Source organism: Petaurus breviceps, unplaced genomic scaffold, assembly GCF_028583685.1.
Source record: "Petaurus breviceps papuanus isolate PSGF00001 unplaced genomic scaffold, PetGlider_PUasm1.0 98, whole genome shotgun sequence".
In the NCBI taxonomy this organism is placed as follows: Eukaryota; Metazoa; Chordata; class Mammalia; order Diprotodontia; family Petauridae; genus Petaurus; species Petaurus breviceps.
Window position 1 is genome coordinate 17,564,815 of NW_027187460.1, and position 22,368 is coordinate 17,587,182.

Genomic DNA, 22,368 nt, shown 5'->3' on the forward strand with positions numbered 1-22,368 from the left:
CTGTGACCATTGGGAGCAGAAAATCACAGCTGTCTGATCAGCACACTGAATGATTTTAGGGCGCAATAGGAACATAACCCTAGATGACTGAAATGTCAGGGGAGCTCGGGGCTGAATCAAACTGTATGGGACAGGGACCTCACAATAAGCACTCAATGTATGTGTACAGACTGAGATATGTGAAATGGGCCCTAAGCAGAGGCTTTGGTTTTCTTGAATTGGCTCAACCTATACTTTCTTATAGAATGTAGAATACCAGAGCAAGAAGGGACCTTAGAACATAGGTTAATAGGACATGGAAACTGAAAGCTGGAAGGGGTCCTTACAGAACATGGAATGTGAAACCTGGAAGGGACCTTAGAACAGTTTGGTGGAACAGGGTAATATAAGCATGACAGAGTTGAAAGGGACCTAAGATTTTTTTTTTAAAGCAATTGGGGTTACGTAACTTGCTCAAGGTTACACAGCCAGTTATTTCTGGGTGTAGTGGTAAATATCTGAGCCTGAATTCCATCCCAGGTCATCCTGACTCTGGTGCCAGTGCTCTTACTCACTGAGCCACCTGGCTGCCCCTCTCGCCTTTTTTTTTTTTTTTGCTTTTTGGAGGGCAATTGGGGTTAAGTGACTTGCCCAAGGTCACACGGCTAGTGTGTCAAGTGTCTGAGGCCGAATTTGAACTCCAGGGCCGGTGCTCTATTCACTGCACCACCTAGCCACCCCTGGGACCTAAGATTTTTAACAAATTCAAAGTATAAGAATTGAAATTGAAACCCAAAGAAATGGAGTATCTTTCCCAAGATCCCATAGGGAATTAATAGTTGTGCTAGGACTCTAGAGCCCAGTTTTTTTCCCATACTAATTACCTGCAGTAGCAATGCTGTCTTTGTCCTTTCTTTGTTCCCTAACTAGACTGCAAACTCATTGAGTGCAATGCCCATTTGTTTCTGTCCTCAATCCCTAGTTAGGGGCCTTGCATAATGTCAAATTCCAGATGAGGACCACAAGGGTGAGAAGTTCAGTGTGCAAGAGACTGATACTTTAGGGATTAGTGAGTTTGTGGTTGCTAAGATGAGTATTAAAAGGTGTGATTTTTCCCTTTTGAGATCTGAGCATGTTCAGTGTGGTCACTTAGTTTGGAGCACAGTATTTTGCAAATACTAGGAGTTCAATATAGGAAAATAATGAATGGATAGACTTATGGGGAGATGAATGGATGGATGGATGGATGTGTGAGTGAGGTAAAGAACCACAGTTTTACACACACACACACACACACACACACACACACACACACACAACTTCCCAATCTCCAGCTCTAAACCATATCACCTTCATTCCAGAGATTATCTATGCCTCCTCCCCAGAAGAAACTTAGAATTCAGCTCTGGAACTACCTTCAGCATCAAATTAAGCCTTATCTTGCTGAGAATCAGGAATCCTTCTCACTTTTACTGGCAACCAGTTCTAAATCATGCCACCATTCATGTATTCTCTGTCCCCAATTTCCTATTCTCTTCATGTTGCCTTACCCAACTGGAAGGTGAGCTTCTTGAAGGAAGGAACTGGGAACTGTCACGTTTGCTTGTATTTATATCCCTAGTTCTCATTGTTTATCACAAACAGTTAATAAATGAGCTCTCCTCTCTTTCTGTCTCTTTGTCTCTCTCTCTCTCTCTCTCTGTCTCTCTGTCTCTGTCTCTCTCTCTTTCACACACACACATATACATCTATCTTTTTTTTTCTCTCTGTCTTTCTGTCTGAGCTATCTGCCCATCCATCTGTCTGTCTATACCAGTAAAGTCTATTGGGTCCTACTTACACAGGCTAAACCCAGGAAAAAGCAATGTGACCTAGTGGAAAGAATATTGGACTAGCAATCAAAAGATTAGGGTTTTATTCCCAGTTTAGCCATTAATTAATGACCTTGGGCAATGAGTCACTTCACTTCTCTCTGGATCTTGGTTTCCTCATCTGTAGAATGAAGGCGTCAGATAATACAATCCCTGGGGTCTTTTTTGAGCTCTAATAGTCTATGTTTTCTGCTCTAGCACTCTGTGTTCTAAGATCTCCTTTGGTTCTAGCATTCTCTAACCTAAGTTCCTTTTTAGCTCTGTTCTTTATATGATCTTTATAAGTTCTTTTTAAGATTAATGGTCCCTTCTGAGTCTAACATTGTAAGACTCTTTGATTCCAAATGTTTCACAGATGCAGATCACTATTCACAATGAGGGTTGGGGGTCAGATAAGAGAAATTATTTGGATTAGCATGAAGCAAAGGAGCAATTCAAATTGTTGCCTTTACGCTGGTGAACCAGCAGCCTCTCCATACACTAAACTTAACAAGTTGATGCAAGCATTACCTCCTCTGAGCAAAGTCTGAGTGAGGATGAAGCCATCACAGCAGGGTTCTCTGTCACAGGCCAGGCGGCAGTAGAGGTGAGCATCTGTTAGATTCGCTCCATCAGCTGAGAACATGATGGACTGGTAGATTCCTGAGAGAGTATTCTGGAAATCCATTTTCTCATATGTTTTCTGACCAGATGTGGTGAATTCATACCCTGGGACATCAGGAAGGGGATAAAAGAAGAAATTTCAAAACCTTTGCCACAGATAGTAACATGTTGACATTACAGAGAATTCACAGGATCATAAGATCATGAAATGTCAGAAATGGGAGGACCACAGAAGCCTTCTAGTACAACTCATTCTGGTTCAGGAATCCCCATCATAGTGACTCTAGAAAATGGTCATACATGCCCTTCTAAAAGACCTCCAGTGACAGGGAGTTCACCACCCTCTGAGGCAGCTTATTTCACTCATGGACAACCTTAATGATTAGGATGATTCTCTATTTTCCTTTCTGAAACTTCCATCCATTTTACCAGGGTAAAAACTAGCAGGTCACTCACAATGACAGTTGCACTACCATGGAGAAATTACTTAATTTTTCTGAGCCTCAGCTTCCCCTTCTATAAAATGGGGAAAATAATACTTAGATTACCAAAAATCAAATTAGGTAACTTTATGAACCTGGAGGTTCTATATAAATTAATCAACAGGCATTTATTAAACACTTAACTGTGCTTCAGGTACCAGTTATATAGATAGTAAGAATGAAATAATCCCTATTCTTGATGTTTGTCTGCTATCATTAATAAGGTTTGCATGATCTACCTTGCCCAGTTATAGCTATGGAGGCACTTTGCAAGCCTTAAAGGGCTAAAGAAATAGGAGTTACTCTCATTCTAACTATCTGTCAATCTGTCAGCACCCCCTACTGTCCATTTAGGATTTCCCTACGTCTTTATCTCCCTTCTCCCTCACACCACACAACACTCCAGGTTCCCAAAACAAACAATCTTTTAGTTTTTCACACATGGCCCAGTTGAGAACCATAAACTGCAGGTTAAATGTGCTACTGGCCCATTAACTATGACTCAGTTTCCTCATCTATAAAATAAGCACAATCTCTTTTCCTAGAGATGCAGTGAGGGTTGGTTAGATCATTACACAAAGCTTCTTGCTGTTCAATCATTTTTTCAGTTGTGTCTGGCTCTTTGAGACCCCTTTTGGGGTTTTCTTGGCAAAGATATAGGTGTTGTTTGCCATTTCCTTTTCCAGTATGTTTTACAGATGAGGAAACTAGGGCAAACAAGGTGAAGTGACTTGCCCAGGGTCACACAAAGCTAGTGAGTAACTGCATTTGAACTTGAGTCTTCCTGACTCCAGTCCCTGTGCTCTGTCTACTGTGCCACCTAGCTGCCCTTACACACAAAGCTAAATTTCCTCAAAGGAAAGCACTTTATTAGTTGAATTTCCACCTATCCTTTAAACTCAAATTAAAAGCTACCTCCTTTAGGATCCCACCTCCAGTCAGGAAGAATCTTCCCTCCCCCAGGTCTCACATTGCATACAACCCTCCTGGAATCTTTATATATTTTTTGGAATTATGCTTATTTGTGTTTATATCACATTCCCCTCAGAAGCCCATGAGTTTCCACCCACTAAAAACTAAAGAACCATCATATACTCCAAAATATTTATAGCAATACCTTTTCATGATAGTAAAGAAATGTAAACAAAGTAAATGCCATTGATTGGGGAATGGTTAAACAAATTGTGATATATGGATAGAATGCAACATTACTGTGTTGTAAGAAATGACAAACACTAATGATAATAATATCTAGCATTTATATAACACTTTAAAGTTTGTAAAGCACTTTACAGATATGATTTCATTTGATCCTCACAACAACCCTGGGAGGCAAGTGCCATTATTACCCCTATTTTACAGATGAGGAAACTGAGGCTGGGAGAGGGTAAGTGACTTGTCCAAGGTCAAATAGTTAGTAAAACTTCCAAGGTCAATTTTGAACTCAGATCTTCCTGACTTCATATGCAGTGCTCTATCCATGATACCAAGTAGATGAGGAATATAGGAAAGTGTAGAAGGATCTATACAAACTGATGAAAAGTGAAGTAAGCAGAGCCAATATAAACAATGACAACAACAACAGTGTGAATGGATGGAACGGTAACCACAAAACAATCAAAATTATACATTGTGAAATTATAAAGAAAAAAAGAAAAGCTCTGAGGAGACCCCTTTTCAGGGAGGTAGGGGGCCCATGGGTATGGATCATTGCAAATACTGTCTAAATTTTTTGATGTGTTGATCGGTTTTGTTGATTTTTTACCTCTCTTTTTCTTCTCCCCTTTAAAACCAATCTGTGTCATAAGACAGCTAAGTATTGTGGTACATAGAGCACTAGACTTGGAATAACAAAGACCTGAGTTCAAATCCAGCCCCAGACATTTGCTAGCTATGGGGCCCCACATGAATCATCAAGCCTCCCTTGTTTTTCAATAAATACAGATGATAGTAGCCCTACCTTATAGGGTTGTGGTGAGAGTTAAATGAGATAACATTTGTAAAGTACTTTACAAATATAGCCCTTATTGCTATATAAATGCTAACTATTATGATTAGATATTATTAGGTGGTACAGTGGATATGACGGGGTAGAGGTCCAAGCCAAGACCTTCACCAGTTTACCCCAAAAGAATTTGAGTCCTATTTATTTGTCCATAGGCTCTGGAAAACCCCACCTTGAACTCTTCTGGAATCTTCCCACTAGATCTGTTTTTTCATGCCCAAATCTGTTACTCTTAATCTAGTCTAGCCCTCCATGGTCTGTTACCTCTACTTCCCACCCTTCATCCCATTAAAATCCCATTTCCTTGGTTCCTGGTGTCAGACTTCTAGTTACCTTGGCTACTGATTACTCCCATCAAGACCCTCCCTAAACCCCTCTTCTAGTCATGCCAGACTACTTGGTCAACCCAGACTACTTGGTCAACCTTTAGATCCCTCCCACAATCTTTCTGTATATGAGACCCATCCTGCTTCCATGAAGGTGCTCAGATTCAATCTAGCTCAGATTCTATCTGGCCCACTTGTCAGTGTAACCTTTACAAGATGCTCAGATTCCTCAGGAGTCTAGCCAAGGGTAAGATTTCGTAAGAGTCTGGCCCATATGGTAGATCTTTAGTAAACTTTGTTTTTCTTTGATGGAAAAAAAGGTTGAGTTAAATTCATTTGGGCTAGACCTGGTGTGTTGGTATTTTGGGGCCCTGGGCTCCCCATGCCTCAATAGATAGAGTGCTGATCCTTGAGTCAAGAAGACTCACCTTCTTGAGTATAAATCTGCCTCAGATACTTACTAGCTGTGTGACTCTGGGCAAGTCACTTAACCCTGTTTGACTCAGTTTTCTCATCTATAAACTGAGATGGGAGAAGGAAATGGTAGATTATTTCAATATCATTACCAAGAAAACCTCAAATGGGGTCACAAAGAGTTGGACATGACTGAAAAACTGAACAACAAAATATATTATAAGGGGTGGTTCTCTTTGAGGAAAAAGAGGAGTGGTTCAATAGAAATCTAAGCAATGTAAAAATAAAGAATTTGAATTTTTTTTTAAGTTAAGGAGGAAATATGATACAGTGAAAAGAGAGTTGGGTTTGGAGTCAGAATAATTTTGTCCAAATGAAGCTGGGCCACTTGTGACCTGTATGTTCTTGGGCAAGTTCCTTAGCCCCTCTGGGCCTCAGTTTCCTCAACAATAAAATGATGGGGTTGGAAGACATCACCTCTAAAGTCATCTTTCTCTAAATCTAAGATCTCATGATTCTGTCAAGTCTTCAAGTGGGGGCTGGGTTAGACCATTTATTCAGATAAGACTAATGAGAAAACCTCAGAGGGCCCCTCCCACTTTCATATTCCATGATTCTGTGATTTTAAGCTAGAATGTAAGCTCTATGAAGTCAGAGGCTGTTTCATCTAAACTTTCTACCTGCAGCATAGTGCTCAGTGTTCTAGATAAAGAAGTGCCTAATGAATGCACTGAGGAAAGGACAGAGCCTAGATAGTTGTTGATGTTGTTTTTTTAACATAAAAAATAGAGGGAAAAAATCAGATCTGTATTACCTTGTGTAAGAATGACTTTCCAATTCTGAGATTCTGTGACTCTATTTTTAGTCCCCCTGATTTTCCCCATTTTTCAAACTATAAATCTGAGATACCTCTCCAAAAGGTTCCTCTGCCCCTTATTAGTTCTGCTCAAATGTTCCCTCAGGCTGGCTCCTGAGCCTCATTTTTAAAGGTCTCTCCCTCCAAGGAGGGAGATAAAAGAATTTCAGCACCACTGACAGTACCACTCCAAAGCACAACCTTGTGTGCTTGGGTTTGGTTTACAAAATAAAAGAATATTTGGCCTATTGTTATTCATTCTTTTCAGTTGTGTCCTACTCCAGACTCTTCATGACCCCAGAGGGGTTTTCTTGGCAAAGATACTAGAGTGATTCGCCATTTCCTTCTCCAGCTCATTTTACAAATGAGGAACAGGGTGAAGTGACTTGCCCAAAGTCATACAGTTAGTAAGTGTCTGAGGTCATCTTACACACAGTTAAAAACATGAGACTAATGTTCTGGAGAGAAGTTAAGGGTGCATCTCTAGCTGTGGAAGTTACCTGTCCAGAGGTGATAATTGAAGATGACAACATGGGAGAAAAAAAGAGTATAGCATGCTCAAAATAGAGATGTGGGGGAAGGCATGATTAGAGAGCAGAGAAAGGAAGAGTGGGCTATGAAGGAGACAGAAAAGGAATGTTAGAGGTTACCTTAGGCAAAATTACACAGTAATGATGTTTCTTTAAAGCACCTTCCCACATCCCTGTTGAGTGCCTGCTCTTCTCATCCTGGCCTTCCATTGAATTTATGCTATGCCACAATACATTGTCTCACTTAGCCCATGCCTACAGCTACCATGCCACATCTTCCTTTCTGAGAAAAGTTCTTATAGCCCCAAATTACTCTCTTCTGAACAGTACTCCCCATTCTTCAGTGGGGATGATCAGAGCTAACTGTACTCCTTAGGAAGAAAGCAATCTGATGAAATTAATTCAACTAAGGAAGAATGGCTGATACCTTGGTGTGTTAATCCTCTGAAGGATAAAAAGAATTCCAAAGAAAAAAATATATAGTATAAAAGAACGTGCTAAAATGGGAATTAGGAAACCTGGGTTTGAATCTGATTGGGAGAGTAGCAGGCCATGCCATTTCCGACAAGTGACCTCTTGGAGTCTCCAACGCCTCTTCGAAGGTTTGACTAGAAAATCCATCAATCATCAAGCATTTAGGAGGAGCCTACTATGTGTCAGGTATCGGGCAGGGGAGGTGAGCAGATACAAATACACATATACGTACAAATACATCTCTAAGGTCTTTAATAATTCTATCTCTGAGGGATTCATCATACGATTCTTTTGTTGTTGTTGTTGTTTCTGTTTTTGGAGGGGAGAAGGCAGGGCAACTGGGGTTAAGTGACTTGCTCAAGGTCACACAGTTAGGAAGTGTTAAGTGTCTGAGGCTGGATTTGAATTCAGGTCTTCCTGACTCCAGGGTCGGTGCTCTACTCACTGCGCCACCGAGCCCCCCTCATCATACTATTCTTTTTGTCTTTTTTTGTATCCTTATTCCTTAGCACAGTGTTCAACACATAGTAGGTACGTAACTCGTTGACTAGACTTGACTTGGAGATGGTGTTGCATTTGCAGTTAGGAGATATTGTTTCCAGTTTGAAATGCCTCCCTCCTTATCTCTGCCTAAGAAAATTTCTTCTTTTAACTCAAGCTCTACTTTCTACACAATGTATATCTTGCTCCCCAGAACTTCTAATGCCCTTACTCCCTAAATGTCCTCGTATTTATTTTTCATTTATTCTTTAAATACTTATAATATGTAATCTCCCTCTTGAGAGCAGAGACTCATTTTTTGTCTTTGTATCCCCAGCACAGGACAGCTCATGGGACATAGTAGGTGCCCAATAAGTGCTTGTTGATCATGTGATTGATTCAAGACCCAACATCATCATGTGACCTTGATCTGGTTTCCTCATGTACAAAAGGAACACAATAATACTTTTAGTTCTAGTTGTTTAGTTGTGCCTGACTCTTCATGACTCCATTTGGGGTTTTCTTGGCAGAGATACCAGAGTGGTTTGCCATTTCCTTCCCCAGTTCATTTTATAGATGAGGAAACTGAGGCAAACAGGGTCAAGTGACTTACCCAGGGTCACACAGCTAGTAAAATTGTGAAAAAATTGACTCGAATGGCAACATGTCATTATCATGTCATTATAGTAACTATTATTTATATAATGCTTCAAGGTTTGCAAAGCAGTTTTCAAATACGGTCTCATCTGATCCTCAAAACAGCCATGGAAGGTAGGTGCTCTTCTTACCCCCATTTTACAGATGAGGAATCTGAGGTTCAGAGAGGTCAAAAGAAGATGCCTTAGCCCCAGAGTCACAAAGCTAATAAGTGTCTGAGGCAGATTTTGGACTTAGGTCTTCCTGATTCCAGGTCCAACCTACCTGTGCCACCTAGCCCTAATGGTGTGACTGCTCAATGGGAGAGATTGGGGGGTGCAGGGGGACAAGAAAAGCCTTTTAAAATCCCACCAATTCTACTATTCCACATGAGGTCAGTCTTGCTGCCTACTATAGAGTTGGCTAGCACCCTGAGCCCATGTCCTAATTGTCTTGTTCTCCTACCCCCAGCACAATGGCCATCAGAAACAGAACTCAGGAAGCAGCATTAGTGATGACTCATATATGCTTTCCTGGACAGAATCTGATCTTGCAGTTTTTCCATCATAGTTCATAGTCTATTGGTAATAAGCAGAATCGTGGGGGCCACTAAGGTCCCTCCCCTTAAACACAATTTCTGCTTTTACTCCCTGATATATTTCTGGCCATTCTCATAAGGCACTAGGGTTTCCCAAGCCTCAACCCTATCCATTCACAGTCACCTTAAAGTGACACCCTCTCCTCTCTTGCTAAGTCCCAGACAACATGCATTACTGAATCTCTGCACTCATAACTCACCCTTACTTATCCTCTCTATTACGAACTCTGTACACAGAGGAGCGTGCACTCACATGCACGCACACACACACAGACACTAACAGAACCACTCTGACCACAATCTCTGCTTTTCCATGCTACCCCATCAATTCTCCTAGCCCAGTTTCTCAAAGTACCAGCTGGCTTTTGCTAACATGAGGGTTACCACTTAAACGCTCCTAAATATACTGCTCCCCCCGCCAAAAAAAAATTACAGCTATCTTATCCTTGTAGCTACACTCATCACATGGTTAGTGATGGGGAGCAATCTTGAGATAGAGGCCTATCTGTGTACCAAATTCAGTTTCAACATTAGTTAGGCACCTGCTAATTACAGCATTGTGCTAAGACATCAGTCCAACGGAAGCCTAGCACAAGGGCTGTTCCTTGGCCTACCTTACTTCTTCAGCCTCACATTCCAACACCCTCAATAACTATTTGCTTCAAGGAGGGTCATGCATAACAACAAAGGTTATATATTTTGCTCATAAGAAATTAGCTTCTTCATTTAATTTTGAGAAAGAAAAATAAAATGACTTCTCTTGTGATTGTTCCTAAAATGGCATACATTCAATACACGTGCTTACTCTTTCTATGCCCTCAAAGCAGACACAATCTTTCTGGGCCTCAGTTTCTTCATCTGTAATATGAGGAAGTTACATGCCATGATCTCTCAGCTGCCCTTCAGCTCTAAATCTATGTTCCTCTAACTAATTATAACAACCAAAAAAATCTTAGGAAAATGAAATTACATTTCTGAAATCAAGAGCAAAGGTCAAGTTGTATTTTTAAAGAATTTTTTTTCTCCTAAGAAAGCAAAATTTGTACTCTTGTGTTTATAAATACTTTACTTTAAAAAAATCCATCAGTAAAAGTAATCAGCATAAAAATACTCAGGCAACAGCTCCAGGTTTCTTGTTACCATGGCATTCAATCTTATAAATGAAAGATTTGAAAGTCCAATAACATGGTGCCCACTTCCTTGCATACCCTCTGCCAAGGCAGAATTGAGTAGCCAGGCAGCAGATGAATCTGACATAGAAGAGAAAATATCAGAGTTGTAAAGGACCTCAGAGGTTATCTCACCTGACCCCTACCTGAAACATTAGAAAAATGAAAATAAAAATAGAAAATTCATAAAATATGACCCTTGATATTAGCCAAAAATGGTCGCACAAGTCAAGTGAGGGCACAGGGCTGGGACATACTAAGCTCATTACTTATTTGGCTGGTTACTGTTCCCAGCCTCTAGAGGAGCTTAGTCTGATGTAAGAAATAAGAGAAAGACTCAAAATTTATAGCTTTTTTGTTGTTCAGTAATTCAGTCATGTATGACTTTTCTGACTCCATGGACCATAGCATACCAGGCCCTTCTATCCTCCATTATCTTTCAAAGACTGTCCAGGTTCATGGTCATTGTTTCTGTGACACTATCTATCCATCTCATCCTCTGCCATCCCCTTTTCCTTTTGTCTTCAATCTTTCCCAACATCAGGGAATTTATGGCCAAAATATTTCTTATGTGGCCAAAATATTTGAGCTTCAGCTTCAATATATGATCTTCCAATGAATAGCCTGAATTAATTTCTTTAAATACTGATTGATTTGATCTCCTCACTGTCCAAGGGAGTCTGAAAAAGTCTTCTCCAGCACGACAATTGAAAAGCATTGATACTGTGACTCTTAGCTTTCCTTATAGTCCTACTCTCACAGTCATACATTGCTACTGGAAAAATCATAGCTTTGAAGCAATCTTAAAAGAGATCATCCAGTCTCATTATTTTTTTTATTAAGCAATCAGGGTTAAGTAACTTGCTCAAGGTTACACAGCCAGTTATTTCTGGGTGTGGTGCTAAGTGTCTGAGCCCAGGATTCGATCTCCAGGTCATCCCAACACTGGAGCCGGTGCTCTTACTCACTGAGCCACCTGGCCGCCCCTAAGTCTCATTATTTTATAAAGAAACAGAGGCCCATAACTATGATCAAAGTCACATAAGTGGTAAATGGCAGATCCATAATTCTTTGTATTCCTGGTGCAAGTTGAATTGAAAGACAGGATCTGTCTTTGAAGATCATGAAGGGTCCTGCCTCAAGGTAGGGACCAGGATGAATTGACATATAGAGATAGATAGGACTTCTGTCTCCGAGCTTTATGGTTCTCCAACCCAATAAGACACTAAATAATAGCAGGGGTTACTAGGATGCTGACACCATAGCTCTAGGGATGGTAAACAACACTCCTATGAAGTCTTTCAGCACTGATGGACTTTCCCTGAAGTTTAGGGTATTTGCTCTGGGCCACCTTAGACACAGCAACACTTCAATGTTGCAATTTGATGTTGTTGATCAGAAACCCCTTTCTGGCCTGATGGTCAGCCTTCCAGAATCTTTGTGGCCAAAAAATTCATCACCCAGACCCTGATTTGGACCCAAAAGTAAGGCTATAAAATATGGGTAGGCTGGCCATAGGACCATGAACGTTCAGTAGACCACTCTGGGTACCTTAACAGAGCTTGCCATAAGATCAGCCAAAGATCTAGTTCTGAGAAACAATTGGTGGTATAGCAGACAAAGCACTGGGTCTGGAGTCAAGAAAATCTGAGTTCAAATCTGACCTCAGGTACTTACTAGCTCTTTGACCCTAGAGTCACTTAATCTCTGTCTGCCTGTTTTCTCATTGGTAAAATAAGGATTAGAATACAATAGTGCCTACCTCCCAGAGTTGTTGTGAGGAATTTATCTATAAAGCCCATAGCACAGTGCTGACACATAGTAGGTGCCTTTCCCTCCCCCCCTGCTGTCATAGTCTTTTTCAGCCAGAAGTCACCTCTACATCCCAATGGAAAAGGACTTTTATATCATCCTCAAAATAATAACTCTCATTTCTACAGTACTTGCGATTTGACCAAACACCTTTGCTACAATAGGGAAGGAGCAAACCTCCATTAAGCACGTACTAAGGGTTAGGAGCTGTGCTAAGTTTTGTAAATACTATCTTATTTGATCCTCCCAACACCCCAGGGAGATAGATGCTATTTTATTCCCATTGTACAGTTAAGGAAACTAAGGCAGAAATTGTGTGCCTTGTCTAGAATCACACAATTAGCTAAGTGTCTGAGGTCAGATTTGAACTCAGTTCTACCTGACTCCAGGCCCAACATTTTATCCATTGTGATACCACATAGAGGAAAAAATTGAGAGGGAGAATCACTTACTACTTAGAGTCGCCCAGCTAGTCAGTATTAGAGGTAAAAGTCAAACCCTAATCTATCCTGTGTCCAAATCTGGTGCTTGCTCTATGCAATCAGTCAACATGCATTTTTAAGTGCTTACTATTTGCTAGACACTAGGCTAAGCACTGGAGATACAAAGAAAGGCCCTTCAAGAAGTTTACATTCTTACATCAAATGATAAAATAATTTTTTTTGTTGTTGTTTAGTCATGTCCAACTCTTTGTGACCTCATTTGGGTTTTTCTTAGCAAAGACTCTGGAGTGATTTGCTATTTCCTTCTCTAGCTCATTTTGCAGATGAGGAAACTAAGGCAAACAAGATTAAGTGACTTGTCCAGGGTCACACAGCTAGTAAGTGTCTGAGGCTATATTTGAATTCAGGAAGATGAGTCTTCTTTACTCCAGGCCCAGCACTCTATCCCCTACCTCACCTCGCTGCCATGTAAGAAATGGCCATCTAGTCTAAATCCTCTCAGTTTACAGAAGAGGTAACTCAGTCTTTGAGGACAGTGACTCAGTCCAAGTCATAGAATGGCAGAGGTGGGATGACATGTATTGATCAAACCTCACACATTTATGCTTAGAAGAGAATGTCCACATCAATCAATCCATAAGCCATTATTAAGCACTATCACTGTGCTAAGTACAGAGAATATGATGAAAAAAGGAGCCCTCAAGGAGCTTACATTCATACAAGATTTTTCCTTCCATCCTCAGATGGGATCCTTCAATAAGGAGGCTATCTCTGATGAGGTAGCAAAGGCAAGTAATTATAACCATAATCACTTCCATTTCTGTATTTCATTATGACTTAAAAAGTTCCTCACAAATCTGAGTTCAAGTGTCAATAAGTCAATAATGTCAATAATAACAACACCATCCTTTTCAAAGTCAAGAGACAGAAGTTCAGAGCCATAAGTGATTTCTCTACGGTCTCATAGAATCCCAGAATTTCAGAGTTGAAAATAATCTCAATGGTTAAAAGAGAATCCACAGTACAAATCTCTTGATAAATGATCATTCAACCTAAACAGGTTTGAATTGATCCTGTATCATTTCCTTATTTATCCTATTTACAATTAATTGATTTTGTCCCTTAACTGCTTAATTCATTGTTCTTTGTCTCTGAACTTAGATCAGAGATTCAGTTGGTCTGCACTGGGATAAGTCTCAAAATCCAGCTCTCTTGCTAATCACTTTTCTATTCTTGCCTCAAGAAATTCAGCCTTAACCTTGGGGGGATGTGTCTGAACACAAGGGATTTGGTATTGTATCTTTATGCCCCCAGCTATCCTTCAAGGATGTCTGGTTTGCTGTCCAAAAACTCTGGCCCATTATCTCTAAATCTTGCAGCTATACTCAAACAATGAACACTTCTTAGCCACAAGAAGGAAGGAGGGGTCATTGCTAGACCCTCATTATTAAACTTACAACCAATCATGTAGTCTCCAATCCCATAATATCATCTACCCAATTATTTTCTTTGTTCTGTACTTTCCAACACCTAGAAAAGGGGAGCTGTCTTTTTGCTCAGGGTCATTGGCATAAATGGAGCCAAGCCATTAACCCTTTATTATCAAGTAACATGAACTTGTTAATAAATAATATCTTGCTCAGAGAAACTTGCTACAATTTACTTTTTTTGTTAAATTTCAATCATGACAAACCTTTCCCCTGAATGGAAATTTCAAAGGGATGACCATACCCAAAGCATAGGATACTTTATCTAGAACTGAAAGAGACCCTAAGGGCCACTGAGTGCAGCTTTACAGATAAGGAAACTGAGGTTCAGAAAGATTTAGTGACTTGCCTAGGATCACACAGCTAGTAAGTCTTCAAAATAGGATTTGAACTCAGGTCTTCCTGACTCTAAGCCAAGAGCTTTAACCACTGGATCACCTAGCTCAATGTTGGGGGCTGTGAATTATATCAATTTGTATCTATCCCCTGTTGCCCATACACAGTGGGCCTTCGATAAATATTTATTTATGACATAGGAGAACCTACCTCTCTCTTGCATCCTTCTGACTTTTTATGTAAAACCATTTTCCTCAGAAATACAGCCTAATTGAATTCAGCCCCAGTTAAAAGTCTCCCTAAGGATATCCCAGTACTAGGAAGATGAATCACTTGCAGAGGCACTAAGGCATCCCCCTGAAAACATACCTTTTTTCAAGTATACAGTCACAGATGTTTTATCATCATTCTTCACTTTAAGAAAACAGTTCAGTTGTTCAAAGCTGGTGGCAGCAGTGTTTCCTAGGGCATCTTGTTCCTGGGGAAAGAAAGAGTCTCAGTGATTGGTCCCCTAGTGCTTGGACAATGTTTGTCCCACTGCCCATTCCTTTATTATATGGAATGGGGAGGTTAGACTAGATGTCCTCTAAATTGAAGAAAACAAAAAGATAATATTTGTACAGTGCTTTGCAAACTTTAAAGGCTTAGCCTTTGTTCCAGGATCTCGCATGCCTATCACATAGTAGGTGTTTAATGTCACAGAACTTCAGAGTTTAATGGGACCTCAGTGTTAATAATATTTCATGTTTTGCAGAATACTGTACCTATATGATCTCTCTTCACAACAACCCAGAGTGGTAGGTGGAATTTACAGGAGAGAAATTGAGACTGGGAAATTAAGCAACTTATCCAAAGTCACATAGCAAATAAGTGCTCGAAGGTAGGATTTGAACTTCAATCTTCCTGACTACAAGTTCAGCACTCTACCCATCTACACATTTGTGTGTGTGCATACATACATAGTTACACACATATGTATTGCATATTATACATGAATGTATGCATATATGTACACACACATAGGTATATAAGTATAGAAAAAATATACACAAGGCAACTTTGATGAGGATGGGAATTCAGGGAAGGCTTCCTGTAGAATGTAGAATTTAAACTGAGCCTATAAAGAAACTAGGGATTTCAAGAGGCAAAGGTGAAGAGGAAATACATTCAAGGCATGGGCCATAGGGAGCGCAAACATAATTTTTTAAATATTTGGGTCTTTAAAAACAGTGTTTGGTGTTTTGTTGATGAATACTAAATTTAGAACTTTAAACATTAGTCCTATTTTAACAGGGCACATCCATCTAAATACTAAGGAGTAAATCTCTGCTAATGATAACTTCTGACATTACACATACTATTTGGGGGATTTTCTGTATCCTTGAAGTCACACATAACCCTAAATCTATGATCCTTTGCCACAACAACAACATATTAATATTCATATTCAACAACATATATTAAGTCCCCTCCCCCACAAAAATCCTCAGTGGAGCTTATGAGTATAATTATTCTAGTTGATTTTATATGTGTGTGTATAATACACACATATATACACATTATATATATTTACAATACATATACACATATGTGTATATCTAGTAATATATATTAATATATTATTATATGGTATATATATTCTGTGGTAATATAAATCATACATATGATTATATAACAGCATGCTATATTAATACAGTACATATATTGTTCTTATTGGTAATATATTACATAGTAACAATGTGTTTTATAATATATGAGATTAATGCAACATACAGTTATATAATCATTAATAAAAAGTATTTTATATTAGTTAATTAGGTGATAATTGTACAATTATATTCATATAGATTTTATTTTATTTTTCTATATATAGAGATAGATCTCTATGTATCCATCTAAGTTACCTCCTTGGCTTATGTGAGGGGATAATCCTGATCTCTACTACCTGCCGAATAGTAGAGGACACGGACACAGCACACAGTAGGTGCTGAACATATATTATGCGCTAACTCGCTATTGGTGGTGTTCCCAAGAAATTCAGTCAATGGATGGGTTGCTATGAGCAGGCTTAGTGCACATGACAATTTCTGTTTTAGGGTTAGGTCTGGTAGACTGATTTCCTTACCAGGTCAAAACAACATCTCCAGAGTCATAAAGTGCCATTAGTTAAAGACAAAGAGATCATCAAGAATCAGTGTCAGACTGAAAAGTAACTAGTTCCACTGACCTGACTGGAAGCTACACAATCAATGTTGACATATGTGCCAGCGTAGAAGTCACATACAGTATCAGGTCCAGTCCTAGCCACTGTGAGGAAGGTGCAAGACTCATCGATAGAACAGTCTAGAAACACCAGGGGAAAAAAAGAAAAAACTCACACTCATAATGCTGTTTTATGATCACAAAACACATTGATCTTATTTTGATTCTCACTCCACCCAATAAGGTAGGTAGGGAAACTACTTTTTCCCCTATTTTACAGAGGAAATGGAAGCCGGATGACTGATTGGCCCACAATCTCACAAAGATGAACCTCTGCTGGCCAAGAGGAATGCTCTCTCTGTCTTGGAATTTGACCTGTATATTCTCAACAGTGTCACTAGGATCTACCTCTGGTCATGTCTGTCAGGGTCTTCACAGAGATCTGCATATCACCTCTAAAATGCAGGACCAAATGGAGGGTACATTCTTTCTGGATGTTGTAGTCAAAGAGGTAGTAATAGTATTAATAGTAGCAGTAGTAGTAGTAAACTACTAGTAGTTATAGTAGTGGTAGTAATACTAGCAGTAGTATTGGTAGCAATAGTATAAGTAATATTAGTAGTGATACTACTAGTAGTAATAGTGGTAGCAGCAGTAGTAGTAATAACAATATTACTAGTAGTAGCAAAACTAGCACTAGTAGTAGTATTAATAGTAATAGTATAAATAATGGTAGTAGTAATAGCAGCAGCAGCAGTAGTAACTCTTCAAATACTGTTATATCTTGCTTTGTCTTCTCTTTTCTAAGCTAAAGATTCCCAGTTTCTTCAAATGATCCTGACCTTCAAATGGCATGACCATAGGATCACAGTACTATAGATTTAGAGCTGGAAGGAACCCTAGAAGCCATAGAACCCAAGCCCTTCATTTATAGAGAAGAAAACTGAGGTCCAAAAAGATTAAGGGATTTGCCCAGAGTTACATGCTGTCCTGTTTACCCTTGGGTTTGGATGACTAGGCTAATTTCTTGTTCCTTAGGTTGAATCTTAGGGTGTTTCAACTGCCTCATCATCATTTGGGAAATATCAACATGAGACAGGGGAAAGAACAGTAAACTGGTCATTAGGAGGTCTGGGTTGTAGCCTTATAGCTGCTACTAAAATACTTGTGACCATGAGTAAGCTATTTGACCTTTGGAAGCCTTGGTTTCATTATTTATAAAATGACAGTTATACCACATGATCTTCAAGGGCTCTCTGTAATGTTTATGGGATATAAGATCTTCCCCACCCATTAATGTGCCCAGCTGTGATACATTCTGAATCCTATAGAACCCATTGGTGGAAGAACTTGCTTAAAGAGAATCTTGCTTAGGGGAGGCTTGCTTGTAGGAAGGCTTTCACACCTTTTGGTACTAACTTAATTAGGCACTGAGTCATGAGAGTGATGCCTTCTGGCTCTGAGAAGTGTATAAATACTCTGAGTTGGTATTTTGCTTATGAAAAGGACTGTTTGATTTCCTGGTCAAGACTCTGAGTAACCATATGTTCAGACCCCCCCCCCCCTCCACAATGCTCAGATGTAAAGACTCTCTATCCAGTGGTATATGTAAACTGTGTATAGCAATATTGCTTTGATTCGGGTTGTTAGAGCCCTGTCTGTTTGTCTTTATGTCAATTTCTCTGCTTGTATTTTCTCTAACATTCAGGGTGCTGACCTTTCCCCTGAACTAATGAATGTAAAGTGTTAACCCCCTTTTGAGCAGTCTTTCCTAGAAAAGCAGATCAAAGAACCTGTTCTAGCAGATCATCCTGGGTGTGCTAGGGTGCTTTCCTATTCCCATAACCAAACACACTTTGCTCTATATTCTATACTTTCATCCCTTTCCAACTCTGACATTCCATGTTCTTTGAGGAGTCTATGCAACTCTGATTTCAACAAAAGACAGTGGTAGTATATCTGGTATTTTATTGATATCAGTTTGTATGCTTATTCTACTTTAATTTTTGAAGACCATAAACTGGAATCAAAGGTGAAATACCTATAAATTCTATTAAGAAATACCTTAATTTGTAGTTGTCTGCTAGCTCTAAAGAAAATAATAGCCAATTTCATCTTTCAAATGGTCACGTTTTTATAGTTTTTAAATGATTTTAATAAAATTTGGCATGTATATGTAGATATTTGATCTCACATATTGAGAATTCCAGAAGTTCAATCAGACTTCCCGAAACTAGTAGGGATAGCAAATACACTAAATGGCCAGATCCAACAAGATTTTGAACTAAAATACACAGTCTAGAACAGAATGTTGGCTCGATCTAATAAGTTCCATGTCACCTACAGAACTGATAAAGATTCCATCTTTACCTTTATCTAAGTAACTTATAACAATGTTGAATTATATAGGGCAAAGTATAAATTCTCTAGGAAAGTCAAATAGGGATTTTCGACTTGGTGGAAATCAAAGCATTAACGACTCCTCTTTGAGTCCAACCATTCAACCAGTTCTGAATCAATCCCATCGTATACTACTGTCAAGTTCACCTCTCTCTTCCTTGTCCCCATGTATGGCCTGAGAGATTTTGTCAAATTACTTTCTAAATTCTAGATCAATCATGTCTACAGCATTCGGTTAATCTATCCATCTAGCAATATTATCAAAAAGGGATTGGGGTGAGTCCAGCATTGATGTGTTCTTAATGAAGTCATGTTGGCTCTTTATGATCACCATTTTCTTTTTTAGATGTTCAATAACTATTCCTTTCATAGTACAATCTAAAATTTTTCCAAGAATTCAAATTGACCTCATGAGCCTATTATTTGCAGATTCCATTCTCTTTCTTTTTTTTTAAATGGTGACAACATTCACCGTTCTCTAAGCCTGAAGTGTCTCTCCCATTCTCCAATCTTTCAAAGATCACCTGAAGTGCTTTAGCAATCACATCTACCAATCTCTTCAGTATGTTGAGACATTGTTTATCTGTAGGATGCGAAGTATTCATCTATTGTCTCAGTATTTATCCTGAGTCATACCTCCCAATTAGCCATTTTTGTTTCATTTCCAATACAAAGATCTTTCTCCTTGGCAGAGGCAGTGAGTGAGTAGCAAAACCACATTTAAAACCTATGTCCTGTGAGTTCACCCCTAGGTCTATTTCTAATATATATCACAGCTTTCTGATAAATTTTGCAGAGTAGGTATTCTTAATCTTTATTTTATTTTATTTTATTTTGCCATGGACCCCCTTGTCAATCTGATGAAGTCTATGGACCTTTTCACCCTTCTAAAAATTGTTTGAAACTATTGAAGAAAGAGCTAAACTTTAGTTAGAGGTGAGTGAAAATAAAGATGTATTTTTTTTCTCATTTAAGTTCATGGCACCCCTGAAACTACCAAAGGGCCTCTGGGAGTCTGGGAGACCTGGGTTAAAAATCCCTACTTTAGAGCTATATTTCTTATCTCTCTAACCATACCTGAGAACCAGAATCATAGGCTTCTATGGTAGCAGGGGCTGAGGCCTGCTTACATATACATTATACAAAATACAAATACAGTAACAGTGTCTTTGATTTTTTAGTGTGGAAAGTACAAGATTATCCCCATGTTATGGCCCTCACCATCATCTCACCTAAGGAACAGCACTATTCTTACCTGAGAGGCATTGCATCAGTGGAAATTCTCCTTTCACAGTTTTAGATTGAACCACCATAGTATCATTGGCATTGAAGATAACCTTATATTCTGGAGCTCGTTCAAATTTCCGGAGCACTAAAAGTAAAATAAATTACTGAATTTTCATGTTAAGGAGGTAAATATTCTATAAAAGGGTTAATTTGGGCATTAGGTCAGGAAGGAGCTAATCACACCCATCATCCTTCTACCTCAAACCCCTTTATAAGTGTGGATACTTTACGCAAGTACATCTAGTTCTTTGTGTTTCTAGGCATATAGTAGACCAGTCCCATTAGCCATGCATGAAGGGGAGAGGCAAGGAGGTGATATGGAAAGAACCCTGGCCTTGGAGTCAAGAGGCCTGGGCTGGTATCCAGACTCAGTCACTGATCAGAGTTAAGACCTTGGAGAAACAACTTAACTAGTCTGAATTGTCCAAACGAGGAATGGGTTACCTCCAGGAGTTATAGGTTCATCATTGGCACTTTTTTAGAAGAGATTGGAAGACTTCTTGCTGGGGAAGTTGTGGATAGAATTAGTGTTCAGGTCGACTTAAATCCATCTGAGATTCTATGCTCCCAGAATTCCCTGGGCCACAATTTCCTTGATTACAAAATAGGAATAATGATCCTGACCCTGGGTGCTTCATAGGGTTATTATTATAACTGACAAGAATGTGGATGATAAGTGCCATTTATGGAGCTGTCTTAAGTTTACTAAGCATTTCCCTCACAACAAACCTGGAAACCTGTGGACATGTACACACACTCTCTCTCTCTGTTTCTGTCTCTGTCTCTCATTTCCTTCATACTATTTCATTTTTCAGGGATCTGTGATTTTATCAGCATAAGATCACTGTGGTTATATTTCCTCCACTGATGTGGATTATCTTAGTAGATGGTCTTTCAAAGTTGCCTTTACCAAAATATTCATCACCTTGAACCCAACCTGATTATAAGACCACAGAATTCAGCGAGGCTAATCCTTAGACAATGGACACACACAATCTCCCTGAGCTTGCACTTGAAACCTTTATCAGCTGCCTTGTGATCCATCCCTTAGCCTTTGAGAACCTAGGGTCACCTCCACACCACAATGAGGCACCAGAAGAGTAACTTTAGCTCTAAAGGAACGTGACCTAATATTCTTATAGACAAGAGGTCCTGGAAAAAAAAAATCTATAAATAAAATCCTCAGGTACTACACAGTCTGATGAGTTAGTCTTCTGGCATGCAAATTCTGTCAGTTTAATCTTCCATCTGTTGAATTTCTGTAGCTTTAATTGTACTTATGTGTATCTTGGGACCGAACCAGAAGGTTCTTCAGTGTCGACTCTCATTATGTTAGCACTAAAGAATGTCCTGAAGCACACGTGTCTATGTGTCTGGGAGTTCTTTGATTTAAGGGGACAAAGAGATTTTAAAATGAGTTGGAGGGAACCATGCGTCCAATTGAAGGAATACAAAACAGGGTCTTCAAGGAGAAGAGTGAAATGGGACTCCCTAACTCCACCAAAATCTCCCCTCCCACATAAGATTTATCTTAATGTTCACCATTCCCTAGTGCCCTTCCCTGCCCCACCTCAGAAATTATCTTGTATTGACTTAGCCTATATTTTGTATTTATTTATCTTTTTAAGCACCCCCTACCCCAACAAAGGAATGCAGCTTCAGGACAAGGACTATTTAATTTTTGTCTTTGTATCTCTGACATCTAGTACAATGCCTAATAGACCTTTCAAATGCTTTCTGAATGAATGAATATGAAGGCTAGTGATAAGAAATATAGGACCAGTGTTTGAATGCTTTGGGAGAGATTTAAATAAACAATAGCAGAAAATTTCCCATAAGGAAAGCTTCTTAAACACTAGACTAGGCTAAGGAGCAGTGAAATCTCTTTTGTTGAAAGTATCAGAAACAGAATGATAAATTACCCTCTCTCTGGAGATAGATGACCCAGCATTCAGCATAGTACCTGGCAAATAGTAGG

General features: G+C 39.2%; 1 protein-coding gene across 1 annotated transcript in view; it reads right to left on the reverse strand.

The window, feature by feature from the left end:
• The window catches only part of TG (thyroglobulin), a 382,541-nt gene that overhangs the window by 261,750 nt on the left and 98,423 nt on the right, over nucleotides 1-22,368 (reverse strand). The window contains exons 23-26 of the mRNA XM_069081298.1: nucleotides 20,359-20,475; nucleotides 16,729-16,844; nucleotides 14,871-14,979; nucleotides 2,361-2,558 (exon numbers count right to left, since the gene is read on the reverse strand). Of these exons, the coding sequence (XP_068937399.1) occupies nucleotides 2,361-2,558; nucleotides 14,871-14,979; nucleotides 16,729-16,844; nucleotides 20,359-20,475 (540 nt within the window). The remainder of the gene's footprint in view (nucleotides 1-2,360; nucleotides 2,559-14,870; nucleotides 14,980-16,728; nucleotides 16,845-20,358; nucleotides 20,476-22,368) is intronic.